This window comes from Coregonus lavaretus (assembly GCF_964263955.1).
Source record: "Coregonus lavaretus genome assembly, chromosome: 2".
NCBI lineage: Eukaryota > Metazoa > Chordata > Actinopteri > Salmoniformes > Salmonidae > Coregonus > Coregonus lavaretus.
In genome coordinates this window covers 42,688,643-42,716,541 of record NC_139989.1, presented here as the reverse complement: position 1 = coordinate 42,716,541, position 27,899 = coordinate 42,688,643, and the positions used below count along the sequence as shown (strand labels likewise).

General features: G+C 41.5%; 4 protein-coding genes across 5 annotated transcripts; 3 read left to right on the top strand and 1 right to left on the bottom strand.

Moving 5' to 3' along the window:
• The first annotated feature begins 314 nt into the window (after positions 1-314).
• Positions 315-1,684, top strand: LOC311105957 (hemoglobin subunit beta-like). The gene is made up of 3 exons (XM_084148198.1): positions 315-471; positions 1,086-1,308; positions 1,449-1,684. The coding sequence occupies exons 1-3, from the start codon at positions 380-382 to the stop codon at positions 1,578-1,580; spliced, it is 447 nt and encodes a 148-aa protein (XP_084004324.1). The 5' UTR covers positions 315-379; the 3' UTR covers positions 1,581-1,684.
• Positions 1,685-6,628: 4,944 nt separating this feature from the next.
• LOC311105982 (hemoglobin subunit alpha) lies at positions 6,629-7,505 on the bottom strand. The gene is made up of 3 exons (XM_084148233.1): positions 7,369-7,505; positions 6,950-7,157; positions 6,629-6,840 (listed from the first exon to the last, which is right to left on the bottom strand). Exons 1-3 carry the CDS (start codon positions 7,461-7,463, stop codon positions 6,712-6,714), a joined length of 432 nt encoding a protein of 143 aa, XP_084004359.1. The 5' UTR covers positions 7,464-7,505; the 3' UTR covers positions 6,629-6,711.
• Positions 7,506-8,760: 1,255 nt separating this feature from the next.
• Positions 8,761-9,683, top strand: LOC311105966 (hemoglobin subunit beta-1). The gene is made up of 3 exons (XM_084148210.1): positions 8,761-8,901; positions 9,138-9,360; positions 9,497-9,683. The coding sequence occupies exons 1-3, from the start codon at positions 8,810-8,812 to the stop codon at positions 9,623-9,625; spliced, it is 444 nt and encodes a 147-aa protein (XP_084004336.1). The 5' UTR covers positions 8,761-8,809; the 3' UTR covers positions 9,626-9,683.
• Positions 9,684-13,970: 4,287 nt separating this feature from the next.
• On the top strand, positions 13,971-27,267 carry LOC311102455 (GATOR1 complex protein NPRL3-like). Of its 2 annotated transcripts, XM_084143812.1 has the most exons (14): positions 14,150-14,450; positions 14,545-14,614; positions 16,432-16,470; positions 18,936-19,068; positions 20,694-20,768; positions 22,293-22,446; positions 22,706-22,787; positions 22,883-23,020; positions 23,630-23,786; positions 24,486-24,592; positions 25,035-25,164; positions 25,602-25,794; positions 26,005-26,197; positions 26,757-27,267. In XM_084143812.1, exons 1-14 carry the CDS (start codon positions 14,237-14,239, stop codon positions 26,920-26,922), a joined length of 1,851 nt encoding a protein of 616 aa, XP_083999938.1. In that variant the 5' UTR covers positions 14,150-14,236; the 3' UTR covers positions 26,923-27,267. The 2 variants fall into 2 exon arrangements, with proteins under 2 accessions (XP_083999939.1, XP_083999938.1); XM_084143813.1 differs by lacking the exon at positions 16,432-16,470 and having other exon boundaries at positions 13,971-14,450.
• The last annotated feature ends 632 nt before the right edge of the window (positions 27,268-27,899 follow it).

Below are 27,899 nucleotides of genomic sequence, written 5' to 3'. Positions count from 1 at the left end.
GAACATTGAACAGAACAAGGCTACGTCAATAACTCAATAACTTTTGACAAAAATGCCGATAGAATCTTATAGTCCCAAGCTCTCAATGTGTTTATGAAGGCTAATCATGACTTGTTTATTTCATCCGTAATCATTTGAATTTGGCAACGCCTAAATGACCAAGCAAATTCTTTAAAGGTGGGATGAAGTTGGCACAATGCCGATTTGTGCCTCACCGGAGGACCTTGCCCCCTCAAGACATTCATCCAATCATTTTCTGTGTTTTGTTCAGGGCGGAGATGCTGAACATCAATAAATTGGACGTCCCCGGAGACAAAAAGCTCAGGGATCCCTTGGAACATTTTGCAAGTACCAACGGAAATCAACAAACAACGTCAATATGGTCGACTGGACAGATGCTGAGCGCAGTGCCATCGTAGGCCTGTGGGGAAAGATCAGCGTGGATGAGATCGGACCCCAGGCCCTGGCCAGGTACATTCTTGTAATATTTATGTGGATATCATTAAATAATAACACTACCTAGGCTATTTAGCACTAATTGCGTAGTAGGAAATCGCGGTGTTCACCTTTGGTGCGATTGGGCGGCAGGTAGCTAAGTGGTTAAGAGCGTTGTGCCAGTAACCGAAAGGTCGCTGGTTCTAATCCCGAGCTGACTAGGTGAAAAATCTGACGATGTGCCCTTGAGCAAGGCACTAAACCCTAATTGGGTAAGTCACTCTGGATAAGAGCGTCTGCTTACAGTTAGTGAGTGCATACATTATTTTTTTATACCCCCCCCCCATGGGAAACGAACCCACAACCCTGGCGTTGCAAACGCCATGCTCTACCAACTGAGCTACATCCCTGCCGGCCATTCCCTCCCCTACCCTGGACGAATTGTGCGCCGCCCCATGGGTCTCCCGGTCGGCTACGACAGAGCCTGTATTCGAACCAGGATCTCTAGTGTCACAGCTAGCACTGCGATGCAGTGCCTTATACCACTGCGCCACTCGGGAGAAATGTAAATGTAAATGTAAATGTAAATGTAAATGTAAATGTAAATGTAAATGTAAATTGTAATTACAGCCTGTTTTATTTCTTTTTAGACTTCTGATCGTGTCTCCATGGACTCAGAGGCACTTCAGCACCTTCGGCAACCTGTCCACACCCGCTGCCATCATGGGTAACCCCGCCGTGGCCAAGCACGGTAAGACCGTGATGCACGGACTGGACAGAGCTGTGCAGAACCTGGATGACATCAAAAACACCTATACTGCACTGAGTGTGATGCACTCGGAGAAACTGCACGTGGATCCCGACAACTTCAGGGTGAGTATTAAACTTTAGCAAACTAAAACAAAATACAAAAATAAATAGTATTTTTTCATTAAATAGCGTAATGAGCCGATGTAAAGCTTATTCCAATATTTCATTCTCCATGTGGTTGTTGTACGGTCCCCTCTCCACAGCTCCTCGCCGACTGCATCACCGTGTGCGTGGCCGCCAAGCTCGGTCCCGCCGGTTTCACTGCTGATACTCAGGAAGCCTTCCAGAAGTTCCTGGCTGTAGTTGTGTCCGCTCTCGGCAGACAGTACCACTAGAGCATCACTCGACAGCATCAATATGGAAGAGAGATGACACTCCAACTCCAGTCTGTTAGGCTGTAAGCTGTGCCATAGCTACACATATTGAAATAATAAAATCAATTTAAAAGCATTTATGTTTTTGAAGTGTTGTTTTTTTATGGAAAACTCTCTCCTGTAATTTTACTGATGGCAATTGGTTTCTAGTTAGGCCTTCATTGGGTTCGAATAAGCGATGCACATGTATAGGCCTAGCCTACACATCTTCAAATTTGAAAAATAAATTATTTCCAAAGCGTGGACAGATGATCACATTTTTTACATTTAGCAGACGCTCTTATCCAGAGCGACGTACAGGAGCAATTAAAGTTAAGTGCCTTGCTCAAGGGCACACATGACCTTTCGGTTACTGGGCCAACACTCTTAACCCCTAGGCTACCTGCCGACCATCACATAATGTTTGCTTATTGTTTGCTACAGTATATTTAGATATTTATTTTCTTTGTTTTAGATATGTAAATATGTATTTCCTTAGAATGACTGCAATCCACTGACAACAAATGCTTTAAAAAATGTTGGACCTAAAAACCCATTTAAGTCAATCTTTTTAGCAACATTTTAAATGTCATACCCCAATCATGTAAAATTATTTGAAACACATTGAGTAGCCTAACACAATCCATTTAAAATATGATTTGGGAGCGTTGCCCTCACGTCACCGGAGTTATCCACAGCAATGTGACAGACCACGCCATCTTGCAAAATGAGGGCAACTGATGCATGGATTTATTCAAACAAATCCGGTGACGGTGAGTAAAATACAAAATAGTGCTGCAAGAATTATTGCTGCCTCCGTAGTGGCGCAGCGGTCTAAGGCACTGCATCGCAGTGCTAGAGGCGTCACTACAGATCATGGTTCGATGTTTCTGGGGACGCATGGCTCTCGACCTTCGCCTCTCTCGAGTCCGTACTGGAGTTGCAGCGATGGGACAAGACTGTAACTACCAGCTGGATATCACGGAATTGGGGAGAATAAAGGGGTAAAACGTTTTTAAAATAAAAAAAGATTTATTGCATAAATTCAGGTAATCCCATCAAACCTGTGCAAAACTGCATATGGATTGAAACTCTCATGATAAATCTTTTGTCTCTCAAGTTATGCATGCGTGCGTAAATCTGCGCGTAAAACCAAGCCTGTGCGTAAAACCAATCAGGAACAAGCCGCACAAGAAAAGCCCGAGAGACCATCCCACTAGTACTAATTTTCTCCTTTCACCCTTCTGATAACCAGGTGGTGAATCGCATCTCTGCATGTCTGGTAGACATATCAGTGTGGATGTCGGATTACCACCTCAAACTGAACCTCGGCAAGACGGAGCTGCTCTTCCTCCCGGGGAAGGACTGCCCGCTCCATGATCTCGCCATCACGGTTGACAACTCCATTGTGTCCTCCTCCCAGAGTGGAAAGAACCTTGGCGTGACCCTGGACAACACCCTGTCGTTCTCTGCTAACATCAAAGCGGTGACCCGATCCTGCAGGTTCATGCTCTACAACATTTGCAGAGTACGACCCTACCTGACACAGAAAGCGGCACAGGTCCTAATCCAGGCACTTGTCATCTCCCGTCTGGATTACTGCAACTCGCTGTTGGCTGAGCTGCCTGTGCCATTAAACCCCTACAACTTATCCAGAACGCTGCAGCCCGTCTGGTGTTCAACCTTCCCATGTTCTCTCATGTCACCCCGCTCCTCCGCACACTCCACTGGCTTCCAGTTGAAGCTCGCATCTACTTCAAAACCATGGTGCTTGCCTACGGAGCTGTGAGGGGAACGGCACCTCCTTACCTTAAGGCTCTGATCCTACACCCAAACAAGGGCACTACGTTCATCCACCTCTGGCCTGCTAGCCCCCCTACCTCTACGGAAGCACAGTTCCCGCTCAGCCCAGTCAAAGCTATTCGCTGTTCTGGCACCCCAATGGTGGAACAAGCTCCCCCACGACGCCAGGACAGCGGAGTCACTGACCACCTTCCGGAGACACTTGAAACCCTACCTCTTTAAGGAATACCTGGGATAGTATAACAGTAATCCTTCTACCCCCCCACTATAAAAAAAAAAGGGGGTGGTTGTCCCACTGGCTATCCTAAATTGAATGCACCGATTTGTAAGTCGCTCTGGATAAGAGCGTCTGCTAAATGACTTAAATGTAAATCTAAATGTACAAGCCTACATCTCACCAAATTTCACTTCACATAAAGTGAAAACAATACACATTTGTAGGAAATAATAAAACCTTTTAACTTACAGACATATATCTGCAGAGATGGGCAAAGATACTTTAATAAAATGTATATTACAATGGCGCTGGAGGGGATGGCTTCTGTTTTATGGGCTCTTAACCAACTGCGCTATTTTGTTTGTTTTTTCGCATTGTTTGTAACTTATTTTGTACATAATGTTGCTGCTACCGTCTCTTATGACCGATAAGAGCTTCTGGACTTCAGAACAGTGATTCTCATCGACGGGGCTGAAGTGTAGCAGGTTGAGAGCTTCAAGTTCCTTGGTGTCCACATCACCAACAAACCAACATGGTCCAAGCACACCAAGACAGTCGTAAAGAGGGCACGACAAAACCTATTCCCCCTAAGGAGACTGAAAAGATTTGGCATGGGTCCTCAGATCCTCAAAAGGTTCTACAGCTGCACCATCGAGAGCGTCCTGACTGGTTGCATCACTGCCTGGTATGGCAACTGCTCGGCCTCCGACCGCAAGGCACTACAGAGGGTAGTGCATACGGCCCAGTACATCACTGGGGCCAAGCTTCCTGCCATCCAGGACCTCTATACCAGGCGGTGTCAGAGGAAGGCCCTAAAAATTGGCAAAGATTCCAGCCACCCTAGTCATAGACTATTCTCTCTGCTACTGCACGGCAAGCGGTACCGGAGTGCCAAGTCTAGGTCCAAGAGGCTTCTAAATAGCTTCTACCCCCAAGCCATAAGACTCCTGAACATCTAATCAAATGGCTACCCAGACTCCAGGAGGATCCTTTAGGGGTTCTTCAAATTGAAACTGTGGGGGAACCCCTATAAGTTATTCGAAGAACCCCTTTCAATGGATCCTCAAATAACCATTTGAAGAACCTTTTGGGGTAAATGTTTGAACTACCCCCCCTCCCCTATTATTATTATTATTAATAATAATAATACGCATAACAATAACAACAATAACACAATATTTTAGTTGTCAGTGTTCATTATGATTTTAGTGGGAAAGCAGAATAAAATAATCCAAACATGAGGTAAACTCCCAACAGAGCCCCAAGTCCAATGGGTATATCCTCTGGCATGTTGATGTTAATGTATTGATGTTCTCCGTATACATAGCCAATAATGATTTTGCAGTGCATGGTGATCGAACAGCTTTCCTGTTATATTAATCAGAGGTGTAGGGAGGGTGAAGTCTGTGAATCCAAAAAATTGTAATTATACAGATGTTTAACAAAACATGCACACAACAGTATTCATACCTTGGATTTTGTGGTAAATGTGAATGAAAAAAAAAACCGTTTTGATAATGGTTTTCATACACATACCTTGTCCATAATGTAGAGGCCTATGGGATTTTCATTGAAGAGGTAAGGGAGGAGGATGGTACATGTGATCTGCATAACATACTAATACCAATTGACATACGTCTGTATACCTGCAGACACAGACACAAAAGTGAGCAGTTCATTAATCTGCACCCAATACAGCTAGCCTTCAACATAATCTTATAGCATACATATTCTCATCGCTTTGTTGATTGATATCCATTGAATTGGGTCCATTTTCTGTTTTGGAAAGATTTGCACAAATATGAAAAGATAGATGGTATCATCATAAAACAATATCAATTTACATCATACAAGGGACAGCCCTTACCTAAAATTTAGGAGATCTTAAAATGTTTCGTTACCTGCCTGAACCTGCTGTCCTTCAAATCCAAATATTTCAGTTGGGCAGTTAGGTTCCTGCAAGAACCCCCACCAACTAATGAGGTTCCTCGATGAACCCCACCTCCTATGGGGTTCTTGGAATAACCTTTTGGGGGCAATTTTCAGTGCCAAGAACCTTAAAGTTCTTCTAAGAACTTTGAGGATCTTAAAAGAACCCTTGTTGAACCCCTAATTTTTAGAGTGTATATAGCCTCGCTATTGTTATTTTACTGCTGCGCTTTAATTATTTGTTACTTTTATTTCTTATTTTTTTAAGTATTCTTTCTTAAAACTGCATTGTTGGTTAAGGGCTTGTAAGTAAGCATTTCACTGTAAGGTCTACACCTGTTGTATTTGAATAAAAAATACCCTAAATACCATGTATCAAAGATAAACTACAAAATGCCAGTGTCAAAAATACATTTAATTACTCAAATTGTATTTAGTTAATCGAAAAACAGAAAATACATTTGTAAACTAAAATTAGTTAGGCTATTAAGCAACCAGTGACCCTTAGTTAACACGCTATAAACAGTACCAATAGACCAGACAATTGGCACAGTTCATAGTGTAAGTCTGCAAAGCTTTGTGGCCCTCTAATACTCCAAATTTGCTGCGTTGGTGTCAGAAATGAGATATCTTACCATGAGCTTGACGTAATCAGAGTTGCCAGTGAGGCTCAAAGTGGTTTGAAAGAAAGTCAAGGCACGCTCTAAAAAATGCTCGGTTAAAAACAACCCAAATTAGGATACTCAAAAGTATCATAATTTAAATATTTAAAATTCATGTGAAATAAATAGTATCCATCTCCAAGTTTTTATTGTGCCTATACTGTCTCTAGTAGTATAGCCCATTCAGCAACTACTCCACATTCATCAAAATAAATGTTACACGTATTAGATAGGCTATCCACAGTTATGGGAAACAACATGGTGGGCCTAAAGCACTCTATTTTTATAAGGCATTCGTTCCTTTGTCATTCAATTTTTTATAATGTGGGAATCTAATGTATTTAGCCTGTTGTAGTGCTGACATTCAAATATGACATTGATGGTGAAATGTGGTGGAATAAGGACACAAACACAGAACATAACTTAATTAATTGCCCGTTTATTTTATTGTGATAACAACAGACCAGGAACTGAACTCCAATGTTGGACTTTCATGATGGTCTTATCTGTATTTGTCAGCCAGGGCAGCGGACAAGGCTGCAAGGAATTTATCCACAGCAATGTGCACTTCGGGAGTGAAATCCGCAGGGAAGTGAACAGCCAGGGTCACAAGTATGTTGTGGGACAGAATCTGAAAGGTAGATTTTAAAAGTTAATATTGACGGATTAAGGCAGCAACAGACTTAGAGTTGAAGTCGAGTGTGATCAATATAAAGATAATAAGTTATCTGGGTGCAAACCTTGAAATTGCCAGGGTCAACGCGCATCTTGAATGCGTGCAAATCGCTGAGAGCACTCAGTCCACCGACGAGGTCGTCGATCATTCCAACAGCATTACCAATTGCACCCATGATGGTGCTTCCATGCTTCTTGACTGGGGCAGAGCCGGGGCTCAGGTCTGCCCAGTGGGAGAAGTAGGTCTTAGTCTGGGGGTAGGCGGTTAGCATCCTGCAAAATAGTTTGTATACCATTTTAGGCGTATTTAGATGCATTAACTTTTAAGCATTACGCGTATCTTACTCCTCACGTCGTCTGTCTACAACGTAATCAAATTAGTTGACTTATTGTATGTTAAAATGCTTGGTCAGGGCAGGCAATATACCGCTGTCAATAGTTTAAACACAACCATTCTCATAATTCTTTTTTGAAGAAGGCTTACCTTCCCAAAGCCTCAGCGCCGACGACATCTGCCTTTCCACTAACCTTGCCCCAGAAGGCCTTGACCAGAGTTTTGTCCTTGGCTGTCAGACTCATTTTGCTCCTTTTTGATTTACCTGTATTAAATCTACAACAAATGAACTTAAGAAGATGACTGCCTATACAACTAGGTGCCTTTATATTACCGTAGAGCGGCAGACACGCCCAGCTACTAGGGTACACTCCCCCTCCACTGCAACCATCTTGGTAAAAATCCAACGTTATCTTGGCCTTTATCAAATTTTAAGTTAGAAGTTCTATATTAGGCTCTTCCATAAGATGTCAGAGGGCTATGTTTGTAGTAATATACATCATTAACGTTTTAGCTTATGTTTTCGTCCTATGACAGTACTGTGAAACAATGTATGGAAATAAATTGTACCAGAGATGTCAACAATTTTACAATTTGTTTGATTGATAAAGATAATAATAATACATCATAATAATAATTATTATTTATTTCGTTGCATAGAACGAAATATTTCTGTATAATCGATCATATATTTCCAATAGGCTAATTCTGAAGTTGCAGCTGCTTTTGCCAAAATAGTAAAATATTTCATTGATAGTTAATTTGCTATTTAACATTACGATTCACCTAGAAATTAATTCCACCTTCAAAGACCTGCAGTCAATTGGAAAATATTTATTCAAGGTGACATACTTGACATTTGTTCAATTAAAGTTTGATATGATCCCCAATTAAAAGGTTGATTGGACTTCGAATGATGATCGGAAAAAAGGTCAGAGGTCATGCGAGGACATGGGTACACACCTATCTGCAAATAATACAGGACATTCCTGCTTATCATATTTAATGTCTTGAAATCAATTACTTAAAATGGGCGGGACCGGTCTGAATACCCCGATAAAAAAGAAAGGCATAATATTCTAGTAGATAAGAAACGGTGCCAAATTGTAAACCAAATTCATTAAAAAATTAAATAAAGTGACTGCATCCCTTACATTTTTTTTATTTTTTTGAATAGCCTTGTACACGGCAATGAAGACATTTTGAATAGTTTTGCAATAATCTTGCTTTTATTCTTGCATCAGCTGGATCAAGAAAACTGTTTAGCTTGTGATCATACGAATTTTGAAACGTTGGTAATCTAGATATTTACATATGATTTCAGGATCTAACCTTCATAATTGATTCTGTAACAACTAATACATTATAATTTACTGTCGTTTTTAACAGATACATGATTGATTGGATTTTGTTCAAGAGCTGAAGCGCTTATTAAACACATGGCCAATACTGATCTTTGCCAGAGCCAATCACATGTGCCGCCTCCAGTGGGCGGAGAGCACTCATAAATATAAGTTGCATACAAAGTGTCTCCCTACACAATACATTAATTTGTTTTATCTTGTTGCAAAACCGGAGAACAAACACCGACATGGTTGACTGGACAGACGCCGAGAAGAGCACCATCAGTGCTGTGTGGGGCAAAGTAGATATCAATGAACTCGGACCACTGGCTCTGGGAAGGTAGGCCATGGCTTCAGCTTCATTCAAATACATAGTAAAATGTATCTTATAGTGAAGATGATTATGCGTAATTATAACACTATTATACGTGTTCTATTATCTTATCACTACTATTCATATTGATAATAGTTGATTGGCCTATTTTTAAGTTTGAATTGAGCATGTTAGAGTATTAATTAGGTATTTCAATAGCATTTGATAATAATTCACATATGTCTGTGTTCTTGCAATGACAGAGTTCTGATCGTCTACCCCTGGACTCAGCGTTATTTCGGCTCTTTCGGAGATATATCCACTCCCGCTGCAATCATGGGCAACCCCAAAGTTGCTGCTCACGGCAAGGTCGTGTGTGGAGCTCTGGATAAAGCTGTGAAGAACATGGGCAACATCTTGGCCACATACAAGTCACTGAGCGAGACCCATGCCAACAAACTCTTCGTCGACCCTGACAATTTCAGGGTAGGCCTTTTGTCTTGCGCAATGTTTTAGGCACTGATATTCACGTGTAACACTCAGAATAATACGTCTAATTCCAAATGTAAAACAAAAACGGCAGTCTTATTTAACATCTTCCTTCTTTGTTTATTGTCCACAGGTGTTGGCTGACGTCCTCACAATTGTCATTGCCGCCAAGTTCGGAGCCTCTTTCACTCCTGAAATCCAGGCAACCTGGCAGAAGTTCATGAAAGTGGTTGTCGCAGCCATGGGCAGTCGGTATTTCTAAATACAAGTGATTGTGTTCTGACATTCCTGCCTGAGTGAAAATAAAGACATCGAAACAAGCTGTTGTATTTGTTCAAACAAAATGATGGTTAGGATTGGGGGGTTAGCAATTTTTGGGGAAAGTTCCACCACAAAATCCATAACATCAATATTTAGGCTATATAGAGAAGGGCATTGACCGATGGGGAAAGGATGGTTTGGGGTCATGGAATATTGTGTGAATAAAGGGCGGGTGGGTGGCGGGCAGGTTGAATAAAGAGAAAACAATCCATTTAAAAAATATCCATAAATGTATAATTCTTGAGCAATTTATAACTATAGGCTACATTAAGGTTTTTCTTTCATTATTTTAGGCTATCTGGCATTAGTGCGTAAAAAGCTCTGCATGGTCAATTTGTACAGTGGCCGTACAGCATTTACTGCCATGCAGCCTCCGCAGACGTCAGGGCTTTCATACTTCTTGGCTAAGCGGAGCAGAGCTGCTGTGAAGGAAGTTATAAAGGAAGTGAGTTTGTGTTTATACTGGACCTCCCGCCCCCACCTACCGTCAACCAATCATGTCAATGCGGAGCTATACGGAGCCCTCTGCATTGTGAGTCGAGAGATAAGAAAATGGTTGAGCAGAGGGGTCCCGCGAGAGCACAGGCCAGTCAAGAGCGCAAATTAAACTTGAGAGATCAAAAAGAAAAATGTATTAAACACTACATATAGAACTGTAAGCAAAGAAACGTGATTCAAACGTGTAAAAAAAAAAGGTTTTGAGCGCATTAAATTGTGCACCAGCAATAGTCACTTGTCATTTGCTCTCAATTTCTCAAATTGCTCTCTCTCAAGTTTTGGCACCTTTGGGTTTACTGCAGTGATGGAGGAACTAACAAATTCCTGCCATTGGCCAGTCTAGTGTTGTGATTGGTTATTATGGACCTTCTGTTTGTGATGCACTGCAGACAGTGTTGCCATGTTTTCAGTTTTCCAGAAAAATTGGGCTACTTTGGGTTTTTGGGCCATGGCATTTCTCTTAATTAAAAAACTATATATATTTCACTGTGACCTGCTGCTGCTGACTATCAGGCTGTTACTGAGTGAGTGAGTGAATGGTGGAGGGCATAGGCCCACCAACTTGGCAGCCAGAATGAGTTTTTCCCCACAAAAGGCGCTTGCAACGCCAGGGTTGTGGGTTCGATTCCCACGGGGGGCCAGTATGAAAAATGTATGCACTCACTAACTGTAAGTCACTCTGGATAAGAGCGTCTGCTAAATGACTAAAATGTAAATGTAATTTTTTTTTATTGTTTCAACTGCTTTCAGAAACACATAAATGAGCATACAAGTATGTTTAAGCATACATGACTGTTGGGAGTGCGGTGCCATAATTTAGCTCTCAGGTGCAGCAGAGCTGACACACTAAAGATGAAGTTGCGGGAAATGTCTTGACCACCCTCTGGCTGTTCTCCAGACAGCAGTAGCACTAGAAGGTGTCCCAGGCACTGTTTGTGGCCACATCACCTCCCTCAGAACCAGTGAAGATCTCCAGGTTTTTACAGTCGGGCATCAGCATAATTATAGAGGGCAGAACAATACAGGAGATCTGATTAGATTTAGTATGGAGTCGAAGTCCCAAATTAAAATCCTTGTACAATCCATAGACATTGGTAAAATGGTAAACAAAAGTATGGCACTGGAGTTTGAGGAAGGTGGAGCGATACATACACAACATTACCAAAAGTATGTGGACACCTGCTCGTCGAACATCTCATTCCAAAATCATGGGTATTAATGGAGTTGGTCCCCCCCCCCCCTTGCTGCTATAACAGCCTCCGCTCTTCTGGGAAGTCTTTCCACTAGATGTTGCAACATCGCTGCGGGGACTTGCTTCCATTCAGCTACAAGAGCATTAGTGAGGTCGGGCACTGGTGTTGGGCAATTAGGCCTGGCTCGCAGTTGGCGTTCCAATTCATCCCAAAGGTGTTTGATGGGGTTGAGGTCAGGGCTCTGTGCAGGCCAGTCAAGTTCTTCAACAACAATCTCGACAAACAATTTCTGTATGGACCTCGCTTTGTGCACGGGGGCACTGTCATGCTGAAACAGGAAAGGGCCTTCCCTAAACTTTAGAAGCACAGAATCGTCTAGACTGTAATTGTATGCAGTAGCATTAAGATTTTCCTTCACTGGAACTAAGGGGCCTAGCCCGAACCATGAAAAACAGCCCCAGACCATTGTTCCCCCACCACCAAACTTTACAGTTGGCACCATGCATTGGGGCAGCTGGCGTTCTCCTGGCATCCGTCAAACCCAGATTCGTCCAGAAAACGCGTTTCCACTGCTCCAGAGTCCAATGGCGGCGAGCTTTACACCACTCCAGCCGACGCTTGGCATTGCGCATGGTGATCTTAGGCTTGTGTGCAGCTGCTCAGCCATGGAAACCCATTTCATGAAGCTCCTGACGAACAGTTCTTGTGCTGACGTTGCTTCCAGAGGCAGTTTGGAACTCGGAGTGAGTATTGCAACCGAGGACAAACAATTTTTACGCGATACACGCTTCAGCACTCGGCGGTCCCGTTCTGTGTGCTTGTGAGCCTTTGTTGCTCCTAGACGTTTCCACTTCACAATAACAACACTTACAGTTGACCGGGGCAGCTCTGGTAGGGCAGAAATTTGGTTCAAACTTGAGGACCTCTGCCTCATTGGTGTAGTGGTCCAGGGCGATGAAGTAGACGCCTGACTCCACCTGATCAAATGTGTTCTCTCTACACACATTGACCTGTCTCCTGAGAACTGGATTGAGAGAGAGAGGAAAATAAGATGCCAGGAAAGTTCAATTGGAGTTTAAATGTTTTAACATCTTAATCGGGTAGCAGTCCATTTTAAGACTGCTGTATCAAACAAACCATACAACTCTATGTACAAGGACTACTTTTAACAATTTGTTATCATTGGTTTGTTTGACATACATTTTAAAGTTCAGCATCACCCCCTTACATCGGAATTTCCTTGTCCCAATACACGCCACTTGACAGAAAGCATGGCTCAGTATTGAACAGTATGTCGCGTTAGGTCATGCCCAACCAACCTCGTGGAGAGCTATCCTCCTATAGGTTAACTTCATCCCTTACCTACACTACTCATATTGTTTAGCAATGACTATCACATACATTCAGTATAGAACCATCTTTCTAACCAATAATAGACAGCAACTTTGGTTAAACCACATTGCTAAACAATAGTTAGCTAGCTAACATTAGTTAGCTTCCTAGCTAGCTGACGTTCACCTAGCTTGCCTCATCAATAGCCTGTTTTAATATCAGAATACCAAATAACTGCCTACTTCAATTTAAATATTAAAATCATAGTTGATTAGCTAGCTAGTTGGTTAACTAGTTTCTCCACTGAAAAACTATCGAATTTACCTTTTTATTTTTGACAGCCATCGTTCACCTTCCATTCCATGGTCAAAAATCCAGTTAGAGAGCATTGGCTAGAACTTCCCCGTTATAAACTTACAGTAAACAGTTGCGAGAGCAAAATTGATTTTGGAGAGCGAACTGGAGAATTGGTGTGGGCAGGAGAAAATACACCCGTGTAGGGAAGCTGTGTATTTGTGAGAGTGTAGTAATTCTGAGTCTTGACATGTAGTAAGTATTTCTTCAGCCGAACAAAAATCTCCGCTCTCTAATTAATTTACTGCGTGCCGTAATGCAGTACTGCTAGCTCAAAGTGACACTAATAAACTCTCAAGTGAAATTTGCGCGCACCATGCTGGCCTGCGCTCGCGGAACCCGTCTGCTCCCTCGACAACATTTATTCTCTCTCGACTCAAGCGTTTACTCGCGCAATTATGTTTCATCTTGCTCGCGCGCGCCATCTAGTGCTCGTTCGACTTTTGATCGGATTTGACAACATATGAGTTATGATAATACGTCTACAATGCGCACTATTTCTTCTTATTTTGGGTAGTTGGAGGACCATTTGGGTCAAGGGAGGGCGGTCAATGTCTTGTTTGGGTCTCGAAGTGATAACGTTTAAGAACCCCTGCTCTATGCTTTCCAGTTTTATTAGCCTCACGAGATCATGCTGGCTCTACAGTTGCATTGCTATTGAATGTGAAACATAACAATGATGATATTAATTGGTAAAATGCGAGTTTTACAACAGGGTATTTGGTTCAGAATCGGTCATCTTCCACCCCACTAGCGGAACTATTTTTACTGTCTACATCACATATCAGTGTAACACACAACATTGGCAGGCAGCCACTGATGAGGAAGCAGGCAGCGCTGAGCTGGAGTAGAGAAACAACAACAAATCTAGCAGATAATTATATAATAATATTCTTATATATTATATAAGAATTATATAAGTATTAAAATATATTGTTACCGAGTGTTGTTAAGTAGCTCATCAATATACTTACCTAATGGTGCTGCGATAGCTAACGTTAACCCTCAACATTTCTTAGCTAGCACAAGCTAGCTAACATTAGCTAACTAGCTCGGAGCTAGCTTGCAAGCTAGCTATATTTAACAATTGTTGGAAAGTCTGGCAAGTGGTAGCTAGGTTTCTTATAAGCATTTAACTAGCTAATATTAAATATTAATTAACAAACAATTTGCCAATGCGACGTTACAATATGTATATTAGTTCCTCTTCATTTGAGTTACAAGGGGAGCGAAAATCTATGTATAAACAGTCTGAAAATAGCTCCTACAAAAGTGGTGAAAAGACAAGCCCTATCAGTGTAATTTTGGTTACTTCGGGTAGCCGAGGGAACAAATTGCTCTTTAGGTACCCATTTCAACGGGTTGCAGATTGCACATCATCACTCACGAGTAAGTAGTCCTTGTGTATGACGTTAGCTTGCTATGTGGTGTGATATGTCAGATTTGGTCAACAATCTTCTAATCTGATGTTTTTGCCCAAAAGAAAAACAGCGAAGTCCATATGCATTGAACACTACAGGAGATGTTCTTGAAGACCCAGATGGAGATTCAAGGTATTGGTCATCTTATTATGTCACCTACATAATGTTTCCATCTTGCTGTAACCACAGTTTAGGACTACATCACGATGGGGAAATGAAGAACATCCATTTGAATGGGGACTGTTAGCTTTCTTAAACTCTTCTCCTTATGTAGGGGTTTCAGTCATTACATTCGCCCACATTTGGCTCTGTGTAAACTGCAATTCCGATGCTGTGTTTTAACGTTGAAAAACGTCAATAATCATCACTTCCGAAACGGTTTTCGAAACATATGCTGATATGCCCCTTATCTTTCATGGCATCGATAAATAATCTTTCAAATAAAAAAGATACACGTACTGTAGCAGTTTTGTACAGATCCATACACTGGAACTACACTTCCTCCCCAGTTAGCTTACACACGGGTGTTCAGAGCACGCTAGATAGCCAAATTGCACAGGTGGCGGCCTATGTCTTCCATAAACGAGTGCTGTAAAGTGGAGATGTGGCCGTGTGGGAACACTAACCCTATAAAGGTGTGTAGTAATTTTCCTTTCATTAAAAAAAAGATTTCTCTCTGATATGAAAGATCCGTCCTTATGAGTCCTTAGAGCAAGCGTCGGGGCTCTCAACAAAACTCCCCCAGTCAGAAAATACTATCATCAATAGGTGCTAAAGTAGTTAGCGTTTATTAATGGGGTAGGGGACTGTGTTACACTTTGCACCAGTGTGACTGGCTTCATCATATTCATCATACATTTTGTTAACCAGTCAAGTTTTGGATATGTTCATATAAGAACTAAATTAGTCAAAATGTGATTAAAACAATGGTGGCATGTGTGTTGGCTAGGGTGCTATTGGCTCTGATTCACCTAAGAGGGCTAGGGTTGTATTTGTGCCCTCTTGCAAATGTCTGTGATATTACAGCATGGGTTCATGGCAATACAGATTTCAGGACCCAGATTACATTTGTGGACATTGTCTTACAATCTAAAGTTTTTTTTATTGATCTTTGCAGGATTTCATTACTGCATGTTCTCTTTAGTGGCTATAAAGTTAGGACTAAAATGAAATATGTGATTATGAAACTCACTCTATATGTATGTCAAATAAATGGCTAGGCTACATGTGCTTTTTAACCTTGTTACTTAAGTGTCTTTTGTTTAACATGTGGGCTTTTAAAATGTTTTCATTTGATTTTCAGAGTGACTTGTGAGATAGTCAAACACTGAATATCTGATCAGGAACATTCAGATAATAAATTGCTGGCCTGCAAAATGGTGGCCACAAGATACTGAAAATAGTTTTATGGAAATGTCAGTGTGCCTAATTTATTTTAAAAGCAAGAATTTAACAAAAATGCACATGCCCTGCTATTGATAGTTACTCAAATAAAAGAGACAGGCCTATTTACATCAAATTAGGCCTACTCTTTACCTATTTCAAACCATCTATGCTATTAACATGGTAATTACTGTAGTAACTTGTTATTGCTTTGTAGTTTAATTTTAATGGAGTTGAGTCCACTAACAAAAAAACTAATCTAGACTACTATGCAATTACAAAGCAAATGCTAAATTACTTTGTAACAACATGTTCATAACATTGTTACTAGGTTAATTATAGCATTTGTACTCCGGTACAAGAGCAATGTATTGTGAAGTGTTACATTTTCTGTAATCAAGTCTTTGGTATAAAAAATGAGATGAAATTGCTTTGAAGTCACTCTCAAGTGGTAGTCTTGTTTAGCTTTGTTTGTGATGTCCTTCTGTTATGCATTCTGTCCAATTGTCTGCTGCATTTTTTCTTTTGTTTTCTTTTTCTTTTTTATGGCCCTATTCCCATTTCAGAGAACAAACTCCACTAACTGATGAACAGTTGGTAGCAGGGTAAGACCAAATCATTCTAAAACCACCTTTCCTTTGTTTAGAACACACTTGTCTTTATTCACTCCTTCCTTCCTGTTTTGTGTCTTGCATATGTTTCCTGTGTGTGTGTACATATATATGCCTACGCCAACCTTAATCTCTGAAATTCCTGTTGAACTATTGCAGATCGAATGATTCACTGGTCTATCTGGGTAAATCCTGCATTTCAATTAAGCATTGTTAAATGCTTGCTACAAAACCAGCAACGTAGAGTCTTCAGTTCATTTAGCATTGGAATACACTTCATCTGATGATATTTGATTGTTGGGAAATCAATTATGAGTAGGTACAGTGAGGGGAAAAAGTATTTGATCCGCTACTGATTTTGTACGTTTGCCCACTGACAAAGACATGATCAGTCTATAATTTTAATGGTAGGTTTATTTGAGCAGTGAGAGACAGAATAACAACAAAAAAATCCAGAAAACACATGTCAAAAATGTTATAAATTGATTTGCATTTTAATGAGGGAAATAAGTATTTGACCCCTCTGCAAAACATGACTTAGTACTTGGTGGCAAAACCCTTGTTGGCAATCACAGAGGTCAGACGTTTCTTGTAGTTGGCCACCAGGTTTGCACACATCTCAGGAGGGATTTTGTCCCACTCCTCTTTGCAGATCTTCTCCAAGTCATTAAGGTTTCGAGCCTGACGTTTAGCAACTCGAACCTTCAGCTCCCTCCACAGATTTTCTATGGGATTAAGGTCTGGAGACTGGCTAGGCCACTCCAGGACCTTAATGTGCTTCTTCTTGAGCCACTCCTTTGTTGCCTTGGTCGTGTGTTTTGGGTCATTGTCATGCTGGAATACCCATCCACGATCCATTTTCAATGCCCTGGCTGAGGGAAGGAGGTTCTCACCCAAGATTTGACGGTACATGGCGCCGTCCATCGTCCCTTTGATGCGGTGAAGTTGTCCTGTCCCCTTAGCAGAAAAACACCCCCAAAGCATAATGTTTCCACCTCCATGTTTGACGGTGGGGATGGTGTTCTTGGGGTCATAGGCAGCATTCCTCCTCCTCCAAACACGGCGAGTTGAGTTGATGCCAAAGAGCTCGATTTTGGTCTCATCTGACCACAACACTTTCACCCAGTTCTCCTCTGAATCATTCAGATGTTCATTGGCAAACTTCAGACGGCCCTGTATATGTGCTTTCTTGAGCAGGAGGACCTTGCAGGCGCTGCAGGATTTCAGTCCTTCACGGCGTAGTGTGTTACCAATTGTTTTCTTGGTGACTATGGTCCCAGCTGCCTTGAGATCATTGACAAGATCCTCCCGTGTAGTTCTGGGCTGATTCCTCACCGTTCTCATGATCATTGCAACTCCACGAGGTGAGATCTTGCATGGAGCCCCAGGCCGAGGGAGATTGACAGTACTTTTGTGTTTCTTTCATTTGTGAATAATCGCACCAACTGTTGTCACCTTTTCACCAAGCTGCTTGGCAATGGTCTTGTAGCCCATTCCAACCTTGTGTAGGTCTACAATCTTGTCCCTGACATCCTTGGAGAGCACTTTGGTCTTGGCCATGGTGGAGAGTTTGGAATCTGATTGATTGATTGCTTCTGTGGACAGGTGTCTTTTATACAGGTAACAAACTGAGATTAGGAGCACTCCCTTTAAGAGTGTGCTCCTAATCTCAGCTCGTTACCTGTATAAAAGACACCTGGGAGCCAGAAAACTTTCTGATTGAGAGGGGGTCAAATACTTATTTCCCTCATTAAAATGCAAATCAATTTATAACATTTTTGACATGCGTTTTTCTGGATTTTGTTGTTGTTGTTCTGTCTCTCACTGTTCAAATAAATCTACCATTAAAATTATAGACTGATAATTTCTTTGTCAGAGGGCAAACGTACAAAATCAGCAGGGGATCAAATACTTCTTCTACATGGCTAAGCCAAGTATAGCCATAATAATATCCTCACTTATTTCTCAGAACAAAAACATAGTCATGATTAAGATTGGATTAGAATCTGGCCCTTTTCAGTTTTCTGGTGGAATAATACCACCTGATGATGGTGATACAATTTTTATTTGATGATAGGTCCAGCCTGCAGCATGAGCTATGTAAACCAGCATGAGTCTGTCACCTCCCCTTTACAAAGCCCTCCCCTTCTCTGCCAGAGGGGGCTTATTCACTGTCTCTCCTCTCACAGTACTATTTACACCAGCTCCTTTCAAACTGTGATCCGTCAATCAGGTTGCAGGCTGATCCATGTGATTAACCTAACCCTCCTATCCATAGACACACTATGGCTACCATTATAGGTTGATGGACTAAATAATAAAACAGAGACAATGAAACCAAATGAGATATAATTGGCACTTTCTCAGATGTCTTGTTGCTCTCCTCCTCCCTTCCTTTCCCTCTCTTCTCTACTCTTGGCTGGTTTAATTAGGTCTGTTTCTCCTCTCTCTCCTACAAGGTTCTCTGACATCATCCTTGCCACTATCTTGGCCACCAAGTCTGATATGTGTGGGAAGAAGTTTGAGCTGAAGATAGACAATGTGCGTTTTGTTGGGCACCCCACCCTCCTCCAGCATCCTCACACCATTCAGGTAAGATACTTTTTTGGGGATGAATTTGTGATGGCCTGAGCATAAATACCCATTTACTGCAAAGATTCTCTGTCAGTCAGTCCAGCAGTACCATGAGATCTGAACAATGACTGTATATGAATGGATGGACAAAGCCATCGATCACGTGACACAATTCATCCCTTTGTGAAGACTCAATAGCACATTTGAAGCCAAGGAAGTTGGTTAATATGGCGTCTCATGGATATATAACATGCCCAGTTTAAGCTACTTCAGAAAGTGACGTTGCAGGGTAGCTCAGTGCTGCACCCTCTCATTGAATATATCAAGTTGAAGGCCAACCGGGGTACTGCAGGCTTTCATTAGTCATTTAGCAGATGCTCTTATCCAGAGCGACTTACAGGAGCAATTAGGGTTAAGTGCCTAAAGGCACATCGACAGATTTTTCACCTAGTCGGCTCGGGGATTGGAACCAACAACCTTTTGGTTACTGGCCCAACGCTCTTAACCGCTGATCCTTATAACTTGTTCTCTGTGTGCGATTTTAAAATAATCAGTTAAAGGACATACATCTGGTGTAATAGAAGCAATTATTGGTACCTTGTTTGTTTTAGAATATTTTAATTTATTTACACAAAGATTGACCACAAAGATCGACATTTTCCCAATCACTATAATGGGGGATCCTATTTTCTGCTAACAATGCCTGCAGTACTGCAGTCGGCCTTGAACTTCGTGGCTTCAATGAGAGGGGACAGTTTTTCTCCCCTGGATCTGAAAGAGCAATTCTCCTTTGACTTCTAGTTCCCCTCTGAGACTCTGAATTCAGGTCCCTTGCTCCATCTAGTGGAAGAAGTGCCTTACATCTCAGTGGTTCACAATAATTATTTAACAATTCACAGAAGTAAGATAGAATGGTTGAACATAAGGGGGGGGGGGGGGTAAATCATTTCCAGTGAAAATTCTAGACAAATATTGAAATGATTTGTAATGTAAATAAAACGTATCTAACCTAAGTAGGTTAATGATAGGTACTATTACATTCACTGGACTAGATTTAGCCTATTGGAGGGTTGAAATTAGTGTCCTGATTAACCTGATAACAAATTACTCAACTGGTGCAGTGAATCATTTGCTTACCAAAAATACATGTATTGAATCCATGTGATTCGTAAACTGTTGATTGTATCCAAATGGCAATTTCTCATCAAAGTGTGATCCCCTAACAACAGAGCCTGAACTGTACGTTAGAATCCTTACAAAATGGCCCTTTTCAGAAATTATACCAACAATTCATGAGCTATGGCTCTCATAGAATGTTATTTCAAAGCTTAATTGAATACCTAGTGTAATAAACCAAGCTTTAAAAAGTGCAGTTACATATTTATGTATTTTTGAAAATAAGATGTTGGAAATGCCAGTATAAAAGGCATTAATAAAATGAATCATTTACAGCTGTTTATTTCTGTCTAGAGAGCTTTGTCACAGGACAAACATTGTTTTCACTGTGTTGTTTATACATTTCAATACATACAATAGCAAGTATTATGATTTAAATAACGGGATACAAAGCCATTGATCATAGTCAGAATGATTTAGAACATCTTATATCTATTATATTTATTATCTTATTTCTTTCTGTCCAGGTGTCCAAGATAGACCCCTCACCTAAGAGGGAGATGCCCACCATGATCCTGTTCAGTGTCGTGTTTGCTCTGAGGGTAAGAAAGTATTTTTTTATTTTATTTTCCATAAATAGCTTTCTAATAGCCTCTTTCCTCATGAATATAATTATTGTCATGTCAATAATATTCTTCTTAATTTGATGAATAAGTGCTAATACTCAGGTTTGGATTATCTAAATGTTTTCCACATTATGTGCTTATTTTACAAACAACACATTCATTGGTTATAAATACATTTTCTCTAATTAAATGAAATAAATCAGCTGGTAATTTGGGTGGGTGAGGCCAGGTCAGGGAGCCTGCTTTCCCAGAAAGGGAGGGGTCTCTTGGGGTGATAACTTTCCAGCATGGGGTCTATCTGTGGTCGAAAGGAGGGTGAGAGCTGGGCGGGGGCAGTGGGCTCTGTTTAATCACTCTACCCAGCATGGCACTACCCTCCCCTGGGCATGACTCAGCCTGGCAGACTGCTGAGTCACTGGAGGCTGGGCGGAATGTGCACAGTCATGTTATATATATATAATATAATATAATATAATATGCCATTTAGCAGACGCTTTTATCCAAAGCGACTTACAGTCATACGTGCATACATTTTTGTGTATGGGTGGTCCCGGGGATCGAACCCACTACCTTGGCGTTACAAGCGCCGTGCTCTACCAGCTGAGCTACAGAGGACCATGTTCTAACCTCATATCTGCCCAGCAACCCACCCAGCCTGTCACTCACTGGCATTTTCCATGGCACTGTGCCTAACATGACCATGCAAAAAATTCTGTCCTGCCCTTTTGACTTGTTTGGTTTTTATTTTGAAATATGAGTAATTTGTTTACATACACTATTGATTCATATTTTTTGAAATTGAGTGCCTGTAATGTCACTCAATGTCGGTTCACCCAAAATTATTTAACTGCAAAAATAAAATTTGACATGCATGTATTGATAAAATATCTGATATTAGTTTTGTATAGTATGCAAATGTTTTAAATTAGCAGTTTGGGACTAGGGCCCCTTTTACCACTCAAGAAAATATATTTTTAATAAAGTTATTATTGAACTTCTAAATGGATTATGTTTCTAATATTGCTGGTTTGAAGTTACTTATAGGTTACGATATTTGGAAGTCAACATGTTTTGCAGTCAGCAATGCTGCTAATACTCAGATCTAGTGACGTAAACAAACCGATATCTTGGGTTACTGAGTCACCGGACCATAGATTCACTTCTTGTTACAATTACAATGTAATAATTTAGTAGATGCTCACAATTTCAACCAATGTGTTATAACTATTACAGATTCATAATCATCTATAAACTAATAATAAACTATTAATAAACCGTGTATAAGCAATTTAGAAATATTTTTTAGCAGTAAAAAATTAAAGGGATATTTCGCGATTTTGGTCTGGGCAAATGGATAAAGGGCCTTAATTGCCACAATCTCGAAGTATCCCTTTAACAAAGCGTTGAAATGTGATCAGTGTTCCAGTTGCTTTGCACCATGGCTGGTTATTGAGCCAAGTGTCTCATTATGCCTTCTCTCTGTCCTGGCGCCCCCTACAGGCCAATGCCGACCCGTCAGTCATCAGCTGCATGCACAACCTGTCCCGGCGCATCGCTATCGCCCTGCAGCATGAGGAGCGCCGCTGCCAGTACCTCACCAGAGAGGCCAAGCTGATGCTGGCAGTGCAGGACGAGGTCACCACCATGACCGAGAGTGAGTCACATACTACATTACCCAAAACACACCACTCAGTGCTTGAGTCTAGTACCATGAAGTACCCACCATTAAGAACCATGAAGTACCCACTTTACTCTGATAGCATTTTACAGAACAATGCAGATATTTTCCTCTTCATATTGTCCCAAATAAGATGGGGATCAGAGGTGTCTTTGTTAAAGTCTTCACATGACATGGATGTCATGGAGAGGTCAATGGCTGTATGTGACTTGGTTTTCTGTGTTTTCGTTCTAAGCTGATGGCAGCCCTCAGTCACCGTTCAGACAAATCCTTCCTAAATGCAAGCTTGCCAGGGACTTGAAGGAGGCATATGACAGGTTTGTAAAAACACCCTACAAAATCATGTATTTGTGGTTAGTTTCTTTGTTCTTACAATGCAGGTGTATTAATAGAGTCTGTGTTGTGTTTCTAGCCTGTGTACAACAGGGGTGGTGAGGCTCCATATCAACAACTGGCTGGAGGTGAGCTTCTGTTTGCCTCACAAGATCCACCGGGTAGGGGGCAACCACGTACATCCAGAGGCCCTGGAGCGCAGCCTCAAGGCCATAAGGTGTGTATGTGTGTGAGTTTGTCCTTTGTGAGTTACTGAACACTGTATGTGAAGTGTGGGTTACAAGTTGTAACTGACACCAGAACTTTGTAGGCTTTCGTTGTATGTGGACATTTGGTTGATCAGATCTATATTATGGAAAGTTTTATTGACAGTAATAATATACCGGGGCTGTGAGAGAGAATTCTTTGTGGTAACAGTTAGCTCTTGTGGCCTGCTTCTTTATGTGAAACTATTAACTGCATCTGGTGAGCAGCTCCACCAAGAATGTTCTGTAGGCCACAGCGCCACCTACTGGAGTTATTTATTTACTTCTGCCTTTCACGTGCTTATGTTTAGTCAGACCAATGTTACAGCATCCTCATCTCAAAACACTACTATAACTACAATCTTGCCCTTAGTAAAACATGCATTGAAACTTAAATATAAGACATAATGATAGCAATATATTATTTGTCTTTTCCAAGAGAGAATGAGTACATTTCTAGCAATAAAGAAGCAAGAAGCACCAAGTGCATTTATATACACTTCATGGACTATATATGTAAAATATGCTAATTAGTCATTAACATGAGCTGTGTGTTAAATGTATGTGTTGTTGTCCCCCAGGCCGTATCATGCCCTGCTGCTGCTGGACAGTGAGAAGGCTCTGCTGGCCCAGCTGCCTCTGGACTGCTCTCCTGCTCTGGTGCGCCTCATCAAGACCTGCTCTGCAGTCAAGAACCTGCAGCAGCTGGCACAGGATGCAGACCTGAACCTGCTACAGGTTGGTAGGAGCACCTTGCATCAGTACACAGTACACACTTAAGATCACCAGACCTGGGTTCAAATACATGTGTATTTGATTGTTTGTTGTTTTAATACTTATATTCTGTTTATTTTAGTATTTTCAAATAATGTGGCCCGAATCAAATACTTCTATTGGAAGTATTTAAATGTATTTTCAAATAATGTCCTATAAATAGCCTACTATTTGAAAGCATTTTCAAATACTAATTTCAAATACTATTTTCAAATGCCTGGGTCAAATGCATGGGAGTTTATTTGAGTCAGTGTATTTGAGTATTTTCAAATATGTTCCAATATTCAACTACTAGTCTTTAAAAATAAAATCTATATACTTGTCTTTGAAAGTAATTGAAATACCCTAAATAGTAGTTGAAGCCAGGTTTGGTTGACATCGCCCCACTTTTCAACAACATTTATTGTACGTTGCTGAACACTAACATGCTGCAATAGAAAGACTTGGCAATATAAAGTATTGCAAGTCATTACAAACTGTCCTCAATGTCACACCATAGCACTGGTGTCAAAATAATGCTGGTCTCATACTGCCATCTAGTGGAGTAAATTAGGAATCTTCTTTCTCTTCAGTACTATTTCATTTCTATACAGACAGGTTCTGTCCAGGCCCAATAATGCAATTTCACAGTTAGATTTTTGTTTCTGTTCGTTGTGTGTGCAGATCTTCCAGATTGCTGCTCACTTGGTGTACTGGGGCAAAGCCATCATAGTGTACCCTCTATGTGAGAACAATGTCTACATGCTGTCCCCACACGCCAACATCAGCCTGTGAGTATCAGTGTGTGTGTGTGTTTGAACAGCCTCCTGCTTCCTTTCTCTCCTTCCTGCCATGCCTCATTACCAGGGTGTGTGCTGAGAGGTGGTTAAACTAATGAACCAAACACTGTAGTCTGTCCATCCATTTAATACCAACATAATAAGCTGTCTTCATGAGCATCATGGTGCTAATGTTAAATTATGACCTAATGATTGGGTGGTATTAAATGGATTGACAGACTATAACAAAATGTGTTGTTAGTGATGTCATTATGTTAACCCATTATTTATTTGGCAGCAAAAAAGAGCACATTATTTTTTGGACTGAATTAGATTGATTTTCTTTGGGCCACTCACTGTATACTGAAAGGATTCTCTCCTGCGTGAACATTTGTAGCGGGTACAATATGAATATGAATAAGTAAGAAATCACCATCTCCTTCCTCTTGCATAGGTACTCTCCATTGGCTGAAGGGTTTGGCCAGCAGTTCCCAGGTCATGACCTGCCTTCCATGCTGGCCAATTTCTCCCTGCCCCTCTCACTGTCTGAGTTCAGGAACCCACTGGATGCTTCTGTGCAGGAGGTAGGTCTAATAGGAAATACACGCTTCCCGAAAGCTACTCAGCATATAATTGATACCTCAGAAATGCTGATGTCTGAAACAGAAAGAATGTCTGGGCTCTCTCCCAGACCCATCCTGGTTTGGCCGAGCTCTCTAAGTGAAGATGATAAATTATAAAAGACATCACATCTACTCCGTCCTTCTCAACGTCCATTTTTCATGAGAACAGGACCAGAACACGCAGCTATTTATTGGCTCTATTTTGGGCCAGGATGGAACCCTCTGGAGGTTTAGAAACATATCAAACCTGTCTGTCTGAAACAGATGGGCCCAGTTACAGGGTGACGCTTCTTCCTGCTCTACTTGTTCTGCCTTTTTCTTTGAGTGGTGTCTCTGACCCAGTTTGTCCCTTCTCCTTCCCTCTCCCCTCCACCTCCCTCCTCCTCTCCTCTGGCCAGGCCCAGCTGATCCAGATGGTGGTGTGGATGCTCCAGCGGCGCCTGCTGATCCAGCTCCATACCTACGCGTGTCTGCTGGTGCCCCCCAGTGAGGAGGAGCCAGGTCTGCTGCGGGACGAGGAGCTCCCCCTGGTGACCCGGGTGGGGGGTCGCAGCCTCAGCACGCCCAGCGCACTCAGCTTCGGATCCCCAAGTATGTGGATCTGCACTCTGGGGGTGAAGTGTTGATGAAGTACGCTCTATCCTTATGATAGAGGATGTCTTTATGTATTACCGTACCTGGTAACCTGTTCAAAAGGGTTACCTGCTACAATTGTGCCTCTAGGCAGCTAATCATCAACCGCTGTCCTTCATTCCTTCTCCTCCTCAATCAGTCTGTCTCTACCTCTCTCTCTCCCTGTAGCCAGCAGTGATGACATGACCCTGACCAGTCCCAGTATGGAAAACTCCAGTGCAGAGCTACTTCCTGGTGGAGACTCTCCACTAAACAAGAGGATGACCGAGACGTTACTGGCCTGCCTGACAGAGCACGAGCGCCAGGTCATCCTCAACATCCCAGCTGCACAGAGCCCTGAAGACCTGCGCATGTTCGCCAGGTACAGTATGTCCCCTTTACTTGTTGGCACCAAGGTGGCCTACTGTATTTCAGTGGCTTTGGACAGTGGCGTAATGGCGCCCTCTATTGTGTAGAAGTCAGTATGACAGGTGGGCTGGGTTGTTTTGAAGGACCTGGCTGGAGGCTCTTGTGACTCGTATATCTTCAGAACAAACATACATCTGTCAGCTTGGTCTTGTGGGAAATTAAAGGGTTTTTGTTCCAATGCTTTAAGAAAATATATTTTTCTCATCCTGTCTTCATGTAAGAATATATGGGAAAGAGAATGGTATTTTCGGTTGTGTAACAATTAAGATATAGTTGAGGTGTAGAAGTGAGAGAAAGCTTGAAGGAAAGTGCCAAAGCCCTAAGCAGTGAATCAATAGTGTGACTGCATATGTGCAGGATGCACTAATGTGATTACTGGCTCTAAGAAGTGCTGCTTCATGCTAGATTTATCCAGCTAATGATTTGGTGGAGAATTTGCTTTAGTCTAATTTATATGCCTGTTGTGTTGACTAAAATGTAAATGTTGTGTGATGTTCCTTCCCTCTGTTCAGACTGCTGCACTACTTCCGAGGGCACCATCACCTGGAGGAGATCATGTATAACGAAAACATGAGGCGCTCTCAGCTGAAGACCCTCTTTGACAAATTCAGAAGTGTTCTGGTTGTCATCAACCATGAGGACCCTGTCATCTCCCTCTTCCAGTCTCCTCTGGAGTAGAGAGAGTAGAGGGGTCTGTCATGAGACGTAGGACCCTTTCTGAAATACCAGATGGACAGAATAACACGGACTACTGCTGTACATTGTACAATGGCCTTATTATGGTGTTTGCTGCTTTCAGCCAACTGGAGAATATTGCAATTTGAGATAACTAATATATACTGTACCCATCTATCAATGCACCAAAAAAACATTTAAAAAAGAATAACTGTCTGCTCCGCTTGGGGGACTGGTATGAATGTATATAGCTTTTAGATGATTTAATTTGTCCCTTTATCTCTTAGATGTTTTACGTTCAATGCCTTGTTTTCAATAATACATTATTGAATAAACATAGTGCGTGAAGAGCTTTAGTGATACCTAGAAATTGGCCAGTTTAAACACTGTACTCGACTTGAGCCTTTCCAATTAGAGGATTTGGGTGATTCCCAAAGGCGATAAATCATCTCAAACAAACACAATGTAGGAAAACAACCCTAATGCTAATTCCAGGCTGAAGGCAAGGCTGCCTCCCCCCAGGAGTCAAGTGGGAGGGAGAGAATTAAAAGATGCCAAACATCAGACATGCTGTTTTTGCTTTGAGAGGAGGTAGCACAACGTTCCAAACATCTGTGAAATCAATGATTCCAAGAGAACTTCTCAAGCAAGGACATTTATTAAAAAACAGGTGGAAGATTGAGAATGACTGTAATGGAAATTCTAGTTGGTTTGATAGCAGGGAGGGTAGGGCTAGATAAAATATTTTACAGATGTTTGGAATGCAGTATAATCATTTGTAGCATACAAGTATGGCATATTCCTTATCTGTGGGATTTGTGTTTGTGCAACAATGTGGATCTCAGTTGAAATAATGATATATTGAGTCTGGATTCCCTTCAGAGTGCAAACATTTTGGCTTTGGGTCTTTTGCAATGATTTCCCCATAGCTAGACCAAATTACTGATATAGCTCATAGCTGAAATATTTTCACTAGTTAA

Bases quoted from the DNA above. Each gene is read 5' to 3' on its own strand.
- LOC311105957 (XM_084148198.1), top strand. From the start codon at position 380: ATGGTCGACTGGACAGATGCTGAGCGCAGTGCCATCGTAGGCCTGTGG. The intron at 472-1,085 runs GTACATTCTTGT...ATTTCTTTTTAG, and splicing joins GGACCCCAGGCCCTGGCCAG to ACTTCTGATCGTGTCTCCAT. The intron at 1,309-1,448 runs GTGAGTATTAAA...CCCTCTCCACAG, and splicing joins TGGATCCCGACAACTTCAGG to CTCCTCGCCGACTGCATCAC.
- LOC311105982 (XM_084148233.1), bottom strand. From the start codon at position 7,463: ATGAGTCTGACAGCCAAGGACAAAACTCTGGTCAAGGCCTTCTGGGGC. The intron at 7,158-7,368 runs GTAAGCCTTCTT...ACTATTTTGCAG, and splicing joins GGCGCTGAGGCTTTGGGAAG to GATGCTAACCGCCTACCCCC. The intron at 6,841-6,949 runs GTTTGCACCCAG...TCTACCTTTCAG, and splicing joins TTGACCCTGGCAATTTCAAG to ATTCTGTCCCACAACATACT.
- LOC311105966 (XM_084148210.1), top strand. From the start codon at position 8,810: ATGGTTGACTGGACAGACGCCGAGAAGAGCACCATCAGTGCTGTGTGG. The intron at 8,902-9,137 runs GTAGGCCATGGC...TTGCAATGACAG, and splicing joins GGACCACTGGCTCTGGGAAG to AGTTCTGATCGTCTACCCCT. The intron at 9,361-9,496 runs GTAGGCCTTTTG...TATTGTCCACAG, and splicing joins TCGACCCTGACAATTTCAGG to GTGTTGGCTGACGTCCTCAC.
- LOC311102455 (XM_084143812.1), top strand. From the start codon at position 14,237: ATGCGACGTTACAATATGTATATTAGTTCCTCTTCATTTGAGTTACAA. The intron at 14,615-16,431 runs GTATTGGTCATC...TTCCCATTTCAG, and splicing joins GACCCAGATGGAGATTCAAG to AGAACAAACTCCACTAACTG. The intron at 16,471-18,935 runs GTAAGACCAAAT...CTCTCCTACAAG, and splicing joins GATGAACAGTTGGTAGCAGG to GTTCTCTGACATCATCCTTG.